Source organism: Curcuma longa, chromosome 6 (assembly GCF_044706935.1).
Source record: "Curcuma longa cultivar G26 ecotype Majalengka, Jawa Barat chromosome 6, ITB_CL_G26_1.1, whole genome shotgun sequence".
Taxonomy (NCBI): Eukaryota; Viridiplantae; Streptophyta; class Magnoliopsida; order Zingiberales; family Zingiberaceae; genus Curcuma; species Curcuma longa.
In genome coordinates, this window is record NC_133866.1 from 3,780,990 (window position 1) to 3,793,652 (window position 12,663).

General features: G+C 36.2%; 1 protein-coding gene across 1 annotated transcript in view; it reads right to left on the reverse strand.

Annotated features, from left to right (window-relative positions):
- Positions 1 to 784: 784 nt before the first annotated feature.
- Positions 785 to 12,663, reverse strand: part of LOC141830634 (exocyst complex component 5-like) — a 42,321-nt gene continuing 30,442 nt past the window's right edge. The window contains exons 19-24 of the mRNA XM_074718041.1: positions 4,718 to 4,815; positions 4,553 to 4,637; positions 2,719 to 2,777; positions 1,206 to 1,304; positions 1,043 to 1,129; positions 785 to 938 (exon numbers count right to left, since the gene is read on the reverse strand). Coding sequence (XP_074574142.1) covers positions 863 to 938; positions 1,043 to 1,129; positions 1,206 to 1,304; positions 2,719 to 2,777; positions 4,553 to 4,637; positions 4,718 to 4,815 — 504 coding nt within the window. The 3' untranslated portion in view covers positions 785 to 862. The remainder of the gene's footprint in view (positions 939 to 1,042; positions 1,130 to 1,205; positions 1,305 to 2,718; positions 2,778 to 4,552; positions 4,638 to 4,717; positions 4,816 to 12,663) is intronic.

The window sequence follows — 12,663 nt, forward strand, 5'->3', positions numbered from 1 at the left end:
AAAGACTGGACGTGGAGGCCAGAGATATCAAAGAAATTTTGGCTTAAAATGCCAGCAAAACTTGGGCAGCGCATTAAATCGCATGGAGTTTGATATGGTGTATGTCCTGGGTTGGTGACGTGCAGTCAATTTGTCGGTTGAGTTGAGTACCATATAAACTTGAGTTTGACTTAAATATAAAAAATATTTTTAAAATATTATAGACCTCGTGATTCAATCCAAATCAAAAATTATAATCACTCAAAGTTTACCATTAAAACGGTCCCAAACGATCCGTGTTCACAGATCAGATCATGCTCGACTCAAATCATGGATATGTTGAGATATGACTCGACGCATGTGTCTGACCCTAGATAGAATGTACAATGGATAAAAAGATTGAAGAGACCATATCGAGTAATGTATGAAGAAGCTTTTCAACCATAATGCATAAAGAAGAGACCTTTTCGGGTAAAGATTAGAAATAGGGACATCTTAAACCATGAAGTGAAGTAATTCTGCAAAGCATAGGGACATAACAAAACCGAAAAAGATCGAACTTATCGGGACACGGTTCAAACTAGAATAACACAAAAAACTCATCAAAAATACGGTTTTGAACTTGTATGACATTTTTCCTGTAAACATGCATTCGCAGATTTCACAGTTTTGAGTCCCAAAGGAAAAGATGTGATGAACTCCTTTAGGCAAATTAAGATTCTGAACAAACTTAAAGTGTAACAAATATCTTATTCTAGTAGACAGGAAAATTGCATGTAAATGTTGGGTAAACTATGAAACATAAATGTTGGGTCGAACATGTCACTCTACCTAATAGGTCCCAGTTGCTGAAAGATCGTTAACTCCGACTAAACATCATAAACTATGAATCCGACATAAAGCCGTGAAGCATAGATGAAATTTTAGCGGTTTTGAAGTCGTCACGTAGTTGAATGAACCTACAAAGTGCATAGAATCATTGAGTCAATGCAAATCAACCATGTATTGTTGTTCTTGGTGAATATGGTTAATTTTGTCAGTTAGAAATTTGTTGAGAAAGTACCTTAATGCATCTTTCCTGATGCTTGAAGGAGTACCCTCAAATAGGGAAGCAAGGCTTTCAGGCGCCACGATAAAGCAATTTGCCACTCTGCAAATTAACCATTATGTTAGTCTGTCGAAATTCATACCTCGAATGTAAAATGGATATACAGGTACAAACATACATGCCCAACAGCTCAAACTTTTCGTCTATGGAAGGAGCACTGAAGCTACGAACAAACTCCCCATACTCAGTAATGTCACGTTTCAACCGCAGTCCACCGCTGCAGAAATACATTCACAGTGAGAACCTCACTCAATAAGCAATCAAATGGATTATATTTCAACAATCTCAGGTTGGATCTGAGCAAGGCCTTGAATGTTCACTTGGATTTATGGGGTTTGGGTGCTTCAATTATGGTTAGCCTGCTAGAAGTTCAGTCAGTGTGCACACTCACCCCCTTGCTAGTCTGCTTATTTGGCCTTTGGTCGTGACAAATATATTTGCCCGAACTGAGAAATCTATGACTCTTATTATTCTCGTATCTTCACGTATCAATCATTTTTTTCTTTCAAAAGTTATATTAAATCAACAGTAGAGTGGATTATCCGCTTTAAGAGATACTTGGATTTTTTAAAAAAAAAATCACCAGCACAGCAAAAATTGGCACTTGAATTTTTTTTAAAGCGAAGGTATAAGGAAATTTTCATTGAGAAGTTTCAAGCAAATGATATAAGAGCTGATAAAATTTCAAGGATGGAAAAGCCTTAAGCATAAAGAATGGTCAAGACGTCGAGTTAATATCAACATTGTTTAAGGAAAATGTGGAACGTTGACAGCTTTAGAATACAAAGATAAAAATACTTATGGATAAAAATGCTTGCTTATTTCTAGTGGTAGAATGAGCAAAGACTACAAAATGTAGGGAATACAAAGATACTTGATAGGACTACTGACCGCTATCGTGGGGCAAATTAAGTAGTAGTTTGATTAAGAAGACTATAAATATGTTTATGTTTACTGCTATGGGACAAATTAAGAAGACTACAAATTAAGTGATTTCTAAGAATTCATTGGAAGATGTTGAACATAAAGGAGGATTTATCTGAGTTTTAGCCTTAAATTGACTAAAAGAGTGAAAAAGACAAAAAAAATTCAAGATCGAGTTTCAGTGTCCTTTTAACAACTGCTTTATTAAGAGATCACAAGTAAGCTATAAGGTAAAGATGAAAACTATGTGGTGAAATCCGTTACTCTAGCGGTCCCACGACCATCTGTGCGGAGGTAAATCGAGAAGTTGTAATTGGCCACTGTGGGGGAGGATATTTTTCTTGACTTCGTTGAGATTCGACCCTTGCCCACAATAACCAACTCAACCCTACCCCATGGGCGAAAACTATGCATACAAGTTGCTACATGTGGGAAATAATGCAGCACATATAAGTACCTCAAGTAAGAGAATTTTCTTATCCTCATATTTAACATGTTTGGGAAAATATTGATAAGGATGATTACATCATCATTATAAGTACAAATTTAGCAAATTATATAAGGGACATTAATATTTCAAAAAAGGATGACTATATTTACGTAAACTCTATAATTGTCCTACAATAATTAAATAGAGCTTATATGTGCTAAAAAAACTAACTTGAATAAGTATAAGAGGTCACTGTGGATTATGTAGTCAGAATTACCTTGGACTAAAAGTGAACTTCTGCCAATGGTTAACTAACCCCTTGTGTAGGCGATTTCCCTGAAATGATAATTCACCAACTTATCAAGTTATCAAAAGTATGTTTCAATTCAAGTGTCGTATTATAAGAGCAGGATGTACCACTCCAACATGTTAAGACAAATACAAGGGTGGCATGTGTGATACTTGATATTTTGGCATGTGATAACACTAGTGAGACAAAGCTCCATATGCGTGATAAAGAGCCTAATTCAAGTAATGAAAATGAAATACATAATTGATAGAACTAGTAATAATAATATAACATTGTGCCTAAAACACATGCATAATAAGGAAAGCAAAATTGTATGTAAAACCAACTTGGAATGAGATTATTTAATTATCTCAAAACGACTACATATATAACTTACATGTTACAATTTTATATTCTTATAAAACAAGGTTTAGTTACAGCTAGTTAATGGATTAGAACAGCTTATTGAGGATTATTAATAGGAACTGAGATTAATTAAGGCTGGATCAACTGAGATTATTAATAGGAACTTTTTTAAAGGCTGATTTAATCTAATTTGGGTTCAGTAGTGTTAGATTGACCAACTGAGAATTGTATTAGGTATTATGTTCAAGCCTGGATCAACTTGGACCCAGTTTGGGGGTTATGGCTGAACCAATGTTAAACCAATCTGAACTAGTTAAGTTCCGTTAGGTAGGTTAGAGTTTGGGTGTGTAACTTGAAACCTTCTCACTAAGGCCCCTTATCACTAAGTTCCTAAAAATCTAATCTCATCCAGTTTGCTTCAAAATGACCCGGCCCCTCGGCCCCTTGGGCGGCCCAACTAGCGGCCCAATTGGCGGCCCAATCGGCGGTCCCTTGGGCGGTATGGGCCCCCTTGGCGAATCCTGTTTTCCTAAACTACGAAAAATCTGAAGCTAACATTTCAGAATCTTAATTATATTACTCTAGGATTCTGTGGTTCATCCTCAATTATCTTTACTCAGTTCAATCTCGCAATCCAAGGTTATACTGGACAGTGGACACTAAGACTACACAGATTGACCTAAGCTTTCCTCATGCGATTCTCTTGCATTTCTTCTCTATCAAGAAGACCTCTTTTCTGCCCAAACTAATCAAGCAAGTTTTCATTAGCAAGGGATGCCTTTTCTTTAAATCAAATACAAAGTCAGTTCCAAGATTTTTTACATCTTCTACTTCAATGAACTGTAGTTTCTGGTTTTGATCAGTAGGAAAATGCAATGCATGGTTTTTTCAAAATTTTAGACAAATCAACATACTCTAATGAAGATCTTGTCGAATCTAATTGAGATCCACATTGTCCAGTCAAAATCATTCTAGATATGTAAAAAAATAATATGATTTATTTTAATTTTACTAGCAAAATAACTTTGCAAGCGAGCTTAATGGAGGGATATCATCCATGAAGTCAACCCAAATAATTGGGACAAATATGACTTGACGATGATAACTATAATTGATTGGTTCAAATAATACAGACACATCCAATATTTGTTGGTCCCAGCGTTTCAATGAACAGAAATTTTAGTCATTACCATCTCATTTTGTGATGGTACAAAATCATACTATGCCAGTGTCAGAGGTCCAAGGAATTTCATTGATGAAACTGAAATTCAAGTCCTTGGAAATACAAGCATGGATAGAAATCAGTATCTAGAACACTAAATATTAAGAGAACTATAAACCTAGCAACGATGCATTAACCAACTTGTACAAGCACAATTTGCAAATATGCCAGAGAATAGTATCAATAGTGAAAGATTCTACAATGATATTGAGAATTAAATTAAAAATAAATTACCAGATCAGTCAAAAATGACTGTTTGTTGAGACCTTCTAAAGCATTGAATGCAGATTCAAGCACTCGAGATAGGTATGCAACAACTCTGAAGACGACCAATAGGCACATTTGTAGTCATATTTGAACTGCTTCTACAAAATCCATTCAACATTAATTTATATGCACCTTATGCAAGCATTTGTCGGTCGATGATCAGGAGCATTTCCATCATCAGGAGTCCGGTAGTCTGTAGTTTTCTGCTCTGAAGATAGCAATCGCTCAACCTGTAAAAAAAGACATCTAAAATAAATGAAATCCAGATAGTATATACATAGAAATTAAGAATTAAAAGTTTCCTGAGTGAAGAAAGAACAATGAAAAAAGAAAGATGAAGACATGCTAGGTTAGTTGAACATTAAAATACAGGGAACTTGAGACTTGCAAGGGTTGTCACACAATGTACAATGGCAACGTATATGTGGCTACATAGCGCATTTGGAAACTCATGAGATAATCACGACTAAGTAAAACTTTAAGCTATCAAAAAGGTAACATTTTAAGTTGAAAAATTGTAATTACATAAGCACCTAGGTTTGCCACTTGTGGCAACTGATATATACTTTATATTCAACATAGGAAAAAAAAATGTTTGGGTGAATAAAACTTGCATAGCCTAGATGTTGTCCTAGAAATTCCAATGTTTTTCAAAGAGACTGATGTCCTGTCCAAAATTGTTGGGGATCAATCTGCAGAACCCAAAGATCCAAGATATGTTTGTGTAACACATGAATCTTCATGAACTGCAAAGAATAGAGCTTATACATTTCACAATTCACGTTGACATATCTAGCAATACTAGATTGAGACTCAGTAGGGTTTTATAATGAACCAATATGAGCCCATAACATATTTATTCTCGTGAACAACTCAACCTCAAGACTTGCAAATCTCCAAGCCAATATCGCTAATTAAAACAAGAACAACTAGTTAAAACCCATTTTCATCTACTACATGATATGTTACAACCACTGATCTCTGTTTAAAGTGATATCTTGAGTCATGAAAGATAGTGATACATCTAATATTTTTCTCTATCTCCTTCTATTCATTAAATCCCTAAACCTAGAACAATTAATGTTGGCTTAAACCAATAACTCTAAAACTATTAACATTAACCCTCGAGATATCTCCCTCAAGTTAGAGCATAGATAATATTTATATCAAGCTCCTTACATGATCTACAAAGTGTAAGTTAAGATGACCATAATGAAACGAAAATATTCTTGCACACAGGGAATATGATATTAAGGAGTTAAGGAAGCACCGCCAATAACCCCTTTTACCTTCTATCAGCGCACAACAATACCTTCGACCTTAGAACAACACACACAAAAAAGAAAATATAAAGAAAAGAAGAAATATCTTAGAAATAAATCACTCAGGTGAGCTTGTACCTAGAGTGGCACATACAGCACTAAACTGACGGAACAGAAAAGAAGATCTTAAGGGTGCTGAAGGAAGATGAATAGCAGGACTCAACCCTGTGCCTGTGCTGGAAGTAGAAATTTGATAATAAGACATTGTTGCTGTTCAGGCTTTCACTGGAGATACATAGAATAACATAACATTTTACTAGAAGTAGCAAACTAAGAACCAAGCATTTTCTTTATTCAAAGTGTTTAGTAGCTCAAGTGACAAATGTAACACGCAAATGGAATTGAATTGATTTGATTTCAAACTATGAAAGAAATTAGAACAGAAGCATAAAAATAAGGAGATAGAGAAGATGGGGAAGATCTAGATTTGAGAGAGAAAGTCAACAAATTTTACAAGAATATTGTATTTGAATGTTAAGAAAAAGAAGAGGTATGGTCTAATCTTGATCAGAAAGAGAGAAGGGAAAGAGATAAGAAAGAAGACTCTCCAGGAAGGGGAGACATATCGAATAAATTTGGAAGGTCAAAGGTAATGCAAGAGGAAATTAGTTCGCCGGCGATGCAAGGATCAATATATAGGGATCCTAGGAGGAAGATCAACGTTGCAAGTGCAGCTTATGGTGATGAACTCATGTGTAGAGGAAAGTGGTGCAGACACTGAGCAAGAGGAGCAGCAGTTAGAGGCAGTTTTACAACTGATATCGGAATGGACGAGAAGGTTTTTTCTCGAGCAACCATAGAAAGCATTGTTAACTTACAATGCAGCAGAGGCTTGTTTGGATGCAATATAGTAGTAGTTGAAGGAGACGATGCTTGTCCAGGCCAAGGTAAGGGAACGAGCAGATTAGTGCACAAGAAGAGTAAGTTTTGCTCAAGGTCTCTTGAAACACAATCCAGATCAGATCTAGGCTGGAGGGGATAGCATACTGTAGATGCCTAGGAGAGTAGATAAAACTGGAGAAAACTACAAAAGTGGTGATGGCCAGAATTTGCAGAATAGAGATTGTGCTGATATGCAACGAGCATGAAGAGGTGGCAAGGCAATCATGTGAGGCATACATCTTAACAAGGTAAAAGAGAGGTGTTGCACAGAGGTGTCTCACTAGTGGAGCTATACGTTCTCCCTCGCATAGGACAGAGGATGGAGCGATAGTCACATTGTGTAGTTTCCCTATGTCAGCAATAGTTTTTTTGATAAGTAAAATGTATATATCAAAGCAAGTCAAGAGTACAATACCCGATAATCAGTAGCGTTTCATGTTTGACATAATGTTAGATTAGAAAACACTCCTAATGATGGGTAAACATGGATTTGTACATTTCTAAAAATCTTTTCACTCTCCAACTGTTCCTCATCAAAGATACAACTGTTCCTAGCTTTCCATAAAAGTGTATCAAAGCCGACATCGCAAGGTGTCTGGCTTTAGTCAAAAAACAGCCTCCTCTGAAGAAATGCCCAAAGACTCGTAGCATCCGTCGGTAGGTAGACATCTCATGCCTCATATGTAACCACTCTCGGATCCTCCATCATAAACCGCTATAGGGTGCTCCTGCATCTCCATCTCTCGCCTATAGAAGGCACAACACTGATCCTTCAGATAGTCCAGTTTGTCTCTGGTGGGAAATCGCCTTTGAGCCAACATCCAAAGTGTAACTATATAGCTAGGCTGGATGTAGAGCTTCCACATTGTCCGCACCTAGGGCTTCTTAGGATTGGGACATCTAAAGAAGTCATAAGCCCTGACCACACTTCCATCCTGCTCAAACTAATCTGTCAACCTCTGCATTGCACCTGCCGACAACCCAGTAGTCGTAAGGATAAGGTCACGGATCTACAACAACCGCTTGACCAGCGGAGAGTCCGAGCGCACCGCCTCCCAAGTCCAATGTTCACCCGTCTTAAGTAGGTATGATCCTCCTTTGCCAATATCCACCAAAGTGTCTTAGCCAATAAGACAAGGTTCCAAGCTCTCAAGTCGCAAAATCCCAATCCTCCTTCTTTGAGCTTGCATATATCCGCCCAAGACACAAGGGGTGTTTGGGCATTCACATAAAAGATTTGCAAATGTTATAAATGCGGTCAATAATTCCAAGAGAAATAGATAATATAGAGAGCAAAAAACACTCCACTCTTTGAAACACCGAAATGATGAGTTGCACCTTTCCTGTATATGAAAGTGTTCTTCGGTCAACAGATAATCCGTCGTACCAAGGAATCAAGGAGTGGACTGTAGTCCAAAATCTGTAAACGCTCAGCGGCAAGTGGTATCCCCAAATATCAAAAGGGCATAGTCCCCTCCTGGAAGCCCGTAAGAGAAAGAAGTCGCAAGCACGTCGATTCATCTACTCCAGCTAAATAAATATTCAATTTTCGGTGATTAACTTGAAGCCATGTGGTCACCCCAAACATTTGCAAACAAGAAGATAAAGGTCCTACTGATATCTCATCCCTCGACTGAATAATAATAAGTCATCTACATACGCCAAGTGCGTCAATCTAAGATGACTACATCGAGGATGGAATTTAAAATTTGTTCTATTCATGTGTTGCTATATCTGTCGCCCAAGGATCTCCACACAAATACCGAATAAGTAGGGAGAGAAAGGGTCTACCTGTCGTAGCCCTCTGGCCCGTCTGAAGAATCCAAAAGACCCTCCATTAATAGCCAGATAGAATGACGAAGTGGTCACACACTCCATTATCCAAGATATAAACTTTGTAGGAAATGAAGACCAATAAGCGCTTCATGCAAAAACTCTCAATGAACTGAGTCAAAGGTCTTCTGAAGGTTAACCTTCATAATGCATCTAGGGGAGATGTGTTTCCTGTGATACCTCCGAAAGAGCTTTTGTGTCAGATGGATATTATCTGTAATGAGATGTCCCTGTACAAAAGCTGCTTGAGATTGATGAAGTATCCCTCCTACAACCTCATATAATCTCGAAGACAATAATTTAGAGATGACCTTGTAAAATACCGTACAACAGGAGATCGGTCTATAATCTGTCACCTTGCTAGCATGGGATGATTTTGGGACAAGCCCAATCAAAGTGTGATTTCATCTCCACAATAATCTCTCACTGGTAAAAAATCTCATAACTGCAGAGTGAAATCTAGCCCCACAATGTCCCAAGAATGCTTGAAGAACTTCGAGCTATACCCATCCGAGCCTGGAGCCCTCTGATCTCCAATATTAAATAGTATCTGCTTTATCTCCTCTGTTGTAGGGAGTCGCTCCAAATCATCATGTTGTTCCATATGGACATGCTGGCCGAATGTCATGCAAGAGTGAAAAAAATCCATTATGCAACCTACAGTCTCCCCAAGTTGGTGATGAAAGTGACTCGTGAAAACCTCGAAGCAGTAGTTGTGCTCAAAAGAGAGACGTAGGGTTTGCATGCAATCTTGATTAGAAACCCCTAAACCATAACTCCGACATTATTTCCTTGGAAAGCCATAAACCATAACTCTAACATTCTGTATTCTTAAAGTGACCACAATCGAAGGGAAGAGAGGTGGATGGGGTAGGAAAAAGGGATTCAAAAGCTTGAATACTTAAAGGGAGGGAAAGTGAAGGTGAACCCATTTCCTTTGTATGCTTGGAGAGAGATGGGTTAAAACTAATTCAAAAAATCTACATTACTGCCATTCAAAGTTACCTCCATCTCAATCACACCATTACCCTTTTCTTCTTCCATGACTCTTCCGACATCTACTTTAGTCCAACCATGCTTTTATCTGGGTCACTGATAGTGGGTCAAAATAGTAAGCATTGACGAAGAGCGAGGACACAAAGGTACCCTCATCGTGCATAGGTGGAGATCATCAACCACCAAGCAATAGATGGCTTCATGATGCATTACATCTAGAACTTGGTGGCAGAAGAAATGATTGTTGATCGACATGTTGTTTGTCGATAGCATATAAGGCAAAGGCAAAATTGGTTGCAACATGGGAAAAGATCACAAAGCGGTGATGTGGTTGATAAAGGATGACGGTGAAGTTTGGAAGGGCAATGGAGTTTAGGCAAAAGTTAAGGGAGGCAGTGGACGTTGGCAAGTCATCATAGCACAAAGTCAATCCGTTGATGCAATCAAGAAGATGAGGCAGCAATACTTCACGAATCCTGCTACACTAGTAATCGTTGTAGTTTTATCAACTTAATGAGTGACATCCTAGACTTTTCTCATAATAAATATTGCATCCACTGCTTCCACCACTTTATGGCAAAAGAATTTGATCGCATAGCCCACATGGACCATAGATGTTTCCATCTCTATTGCTTTTGTTGAAGTATATAGTGGAAGTTATTGCCCGCAGGCTCCCTTCCCACCCTCCTTCCACAGACATTGTTTTGTTACCTCCAAGTATACATAATTTAAAAAGGTTTAGGGAAAGAGAATAATCTATTGACTTATTTAAAGATATCTATTGCTTGGTATATATAGGGCTCGTGATAAAACTCTAAACCAAGATCTATCAATGTTGGACTAAAACCCATAACTCTAATACTCTTCACACTCTTTAAATCTTGATAGATTCAAATTATAGCCTACTAATCCTAATTTATTCAATTGTCTAACCATAATCTCCTATTCTTTGAGCATATGAATAATTTGAGCAAGAATAAGTAAACTGCCCATCTGTAGGAGAAGAACACGAAACAAATTTGGTGAAAGGAAATATCACTAAAGGCCATATATTCCTGGTTCCTGTCATATAATAGTTTTCTCATCAACTCAAAATCCATTTCACCTCAGTCAAGATGTGCAGCCTTAAATATTCATCAACAAACAATTTGCACTATGAGGCTTTTCCCCGAATCATCCTGACAGATTTTTGTTGTGAAGTGCATACTTAACAGGACATGATAATCACCCTTTAGTAACAACAATTACAACAACCAAGTCTTATCCCATTAGATAGGATCGACTATATGAATACTTCTATGTCATTGGACTCTATTCCCTACTAGATTATCATTTATATTTAAATATATTTTATCTTATTTTATTATTGTTAACCAAGTCTTTTTTGATCTTCCTCTTCTTTGTTTGATATGCACATTTGTCATAATTTCACATAGCCTAACTAGAACATTTATTGGTTATCTAAGTACATATCTGTATCATCTTAAACGTGTTTATTGGAGTTTTCTTTCAATAGATGCAACTCTGACTTTTTCTATAATATTTTCATTTCCTATTATGTTCATCCTTGTATGTCCGCATATCCACTTTAACATCTTCATCTCTACAATTCTCATTTTCTACTCATGTGCTTAAGTCATAGCTTAACATTCAACTCCACATACCTTTCTTAAGTCTTAAAGGTACTTTACAATCACAAAGAACACATGACGCTCTCTTCATTTCAACCATCTCGCTTGTATTCTATGTAAGACACCTCTCAATTCTTTCATCCTTTTGTAAAAATGATCCTAAATACTTAAAACTCTCAGTCATAGACAACTCGTCATCTCCTATCTTAATAATTATCTCATTACATCTAAAACCTCACTTTTAGCATTTGATGCTAATATTTAAATTTAATAGTTACTCCTTCACGTGTCTCATCTATCAAAATAATATCATCTGTAAATAACATGCACTATGGTACTGTATCTTAAATGTGTCCAGTAAGTTCGTCCATGATTAGTGCAAAAAAATAAACTTAGTGTTGATCTTTGATGTAACCCTATCTTTATGGGAAATATTAATCCATTTGAAGTCTTCACTCTTGTTATTACATCCTCATACATATCTTTAATTAGTTTAATATACGCTATACTAACACCTATCTTTTCTAGAATTTTTCATATAATTGCCCTTGAAGCTTTATCATAAGCTTATATTAAACCGATGAATATCATATGTAAGTCTTACTTTTGTTCTCAATACTTTTTAATTAGTTGTCTTGAGAAGATGTATAACTTTTATTGTAGACCTTCCAAGCATAAATCCAAATTAATTTTCGATCACCGTGGTTTCCTTCCTTAGTCTTTTTTCTATTACTCTTTTCTAAAATTTTATAGTATAACTCATTAATTTAATATCCTTATAATTTACATAATTTTGTACATCTTTTTTATTCTTATATAAAGGAACTAAAGTACTTATCCTGCACTGGTCAAACATTTTTTAAATTTTCTATATTAGGTTGATTTTGTAATTCATTTAATACCTATTTTCCCTAGGTATTTCTATACCTCTATCGGAATATCATGTGGTCCAATTGTGTTTTCCCATTTTGCATCCCATTTAAAGCTTTTTTACTTATAAAGTTTGAATTGTATGATAAAAATTTAAATTTCTATACACATTTGACTTATTTAAATTACTGAAGTTAAGTTGATCACCTAAACTTTCATCAAAAAGTTGATGAAAATATTTCTTCCATCGCTCTTTTATTTCCTCGTGCCCTATTACATTTATCTTTAATACATCTTATTTGAATAAGATTTCTTATCTTATTCTCTCTCACTTTAGCTATTCTATAAATGTTTTCCCTTCTTTCTTCTTTTGTATTTAATTTTCAATATAAGCGTTCAAAAGTTTCATTCTTAACTTCATTTACTGCTTTCTTGGCTATTGTATATTTTTTAAGCTTTCCTCATCATTACAAGTATATAATACCTTATAGGTTGTTCGTTTTTCCTTCACTTTCTCATGTATTTTCTCATTCCACCACCAAGA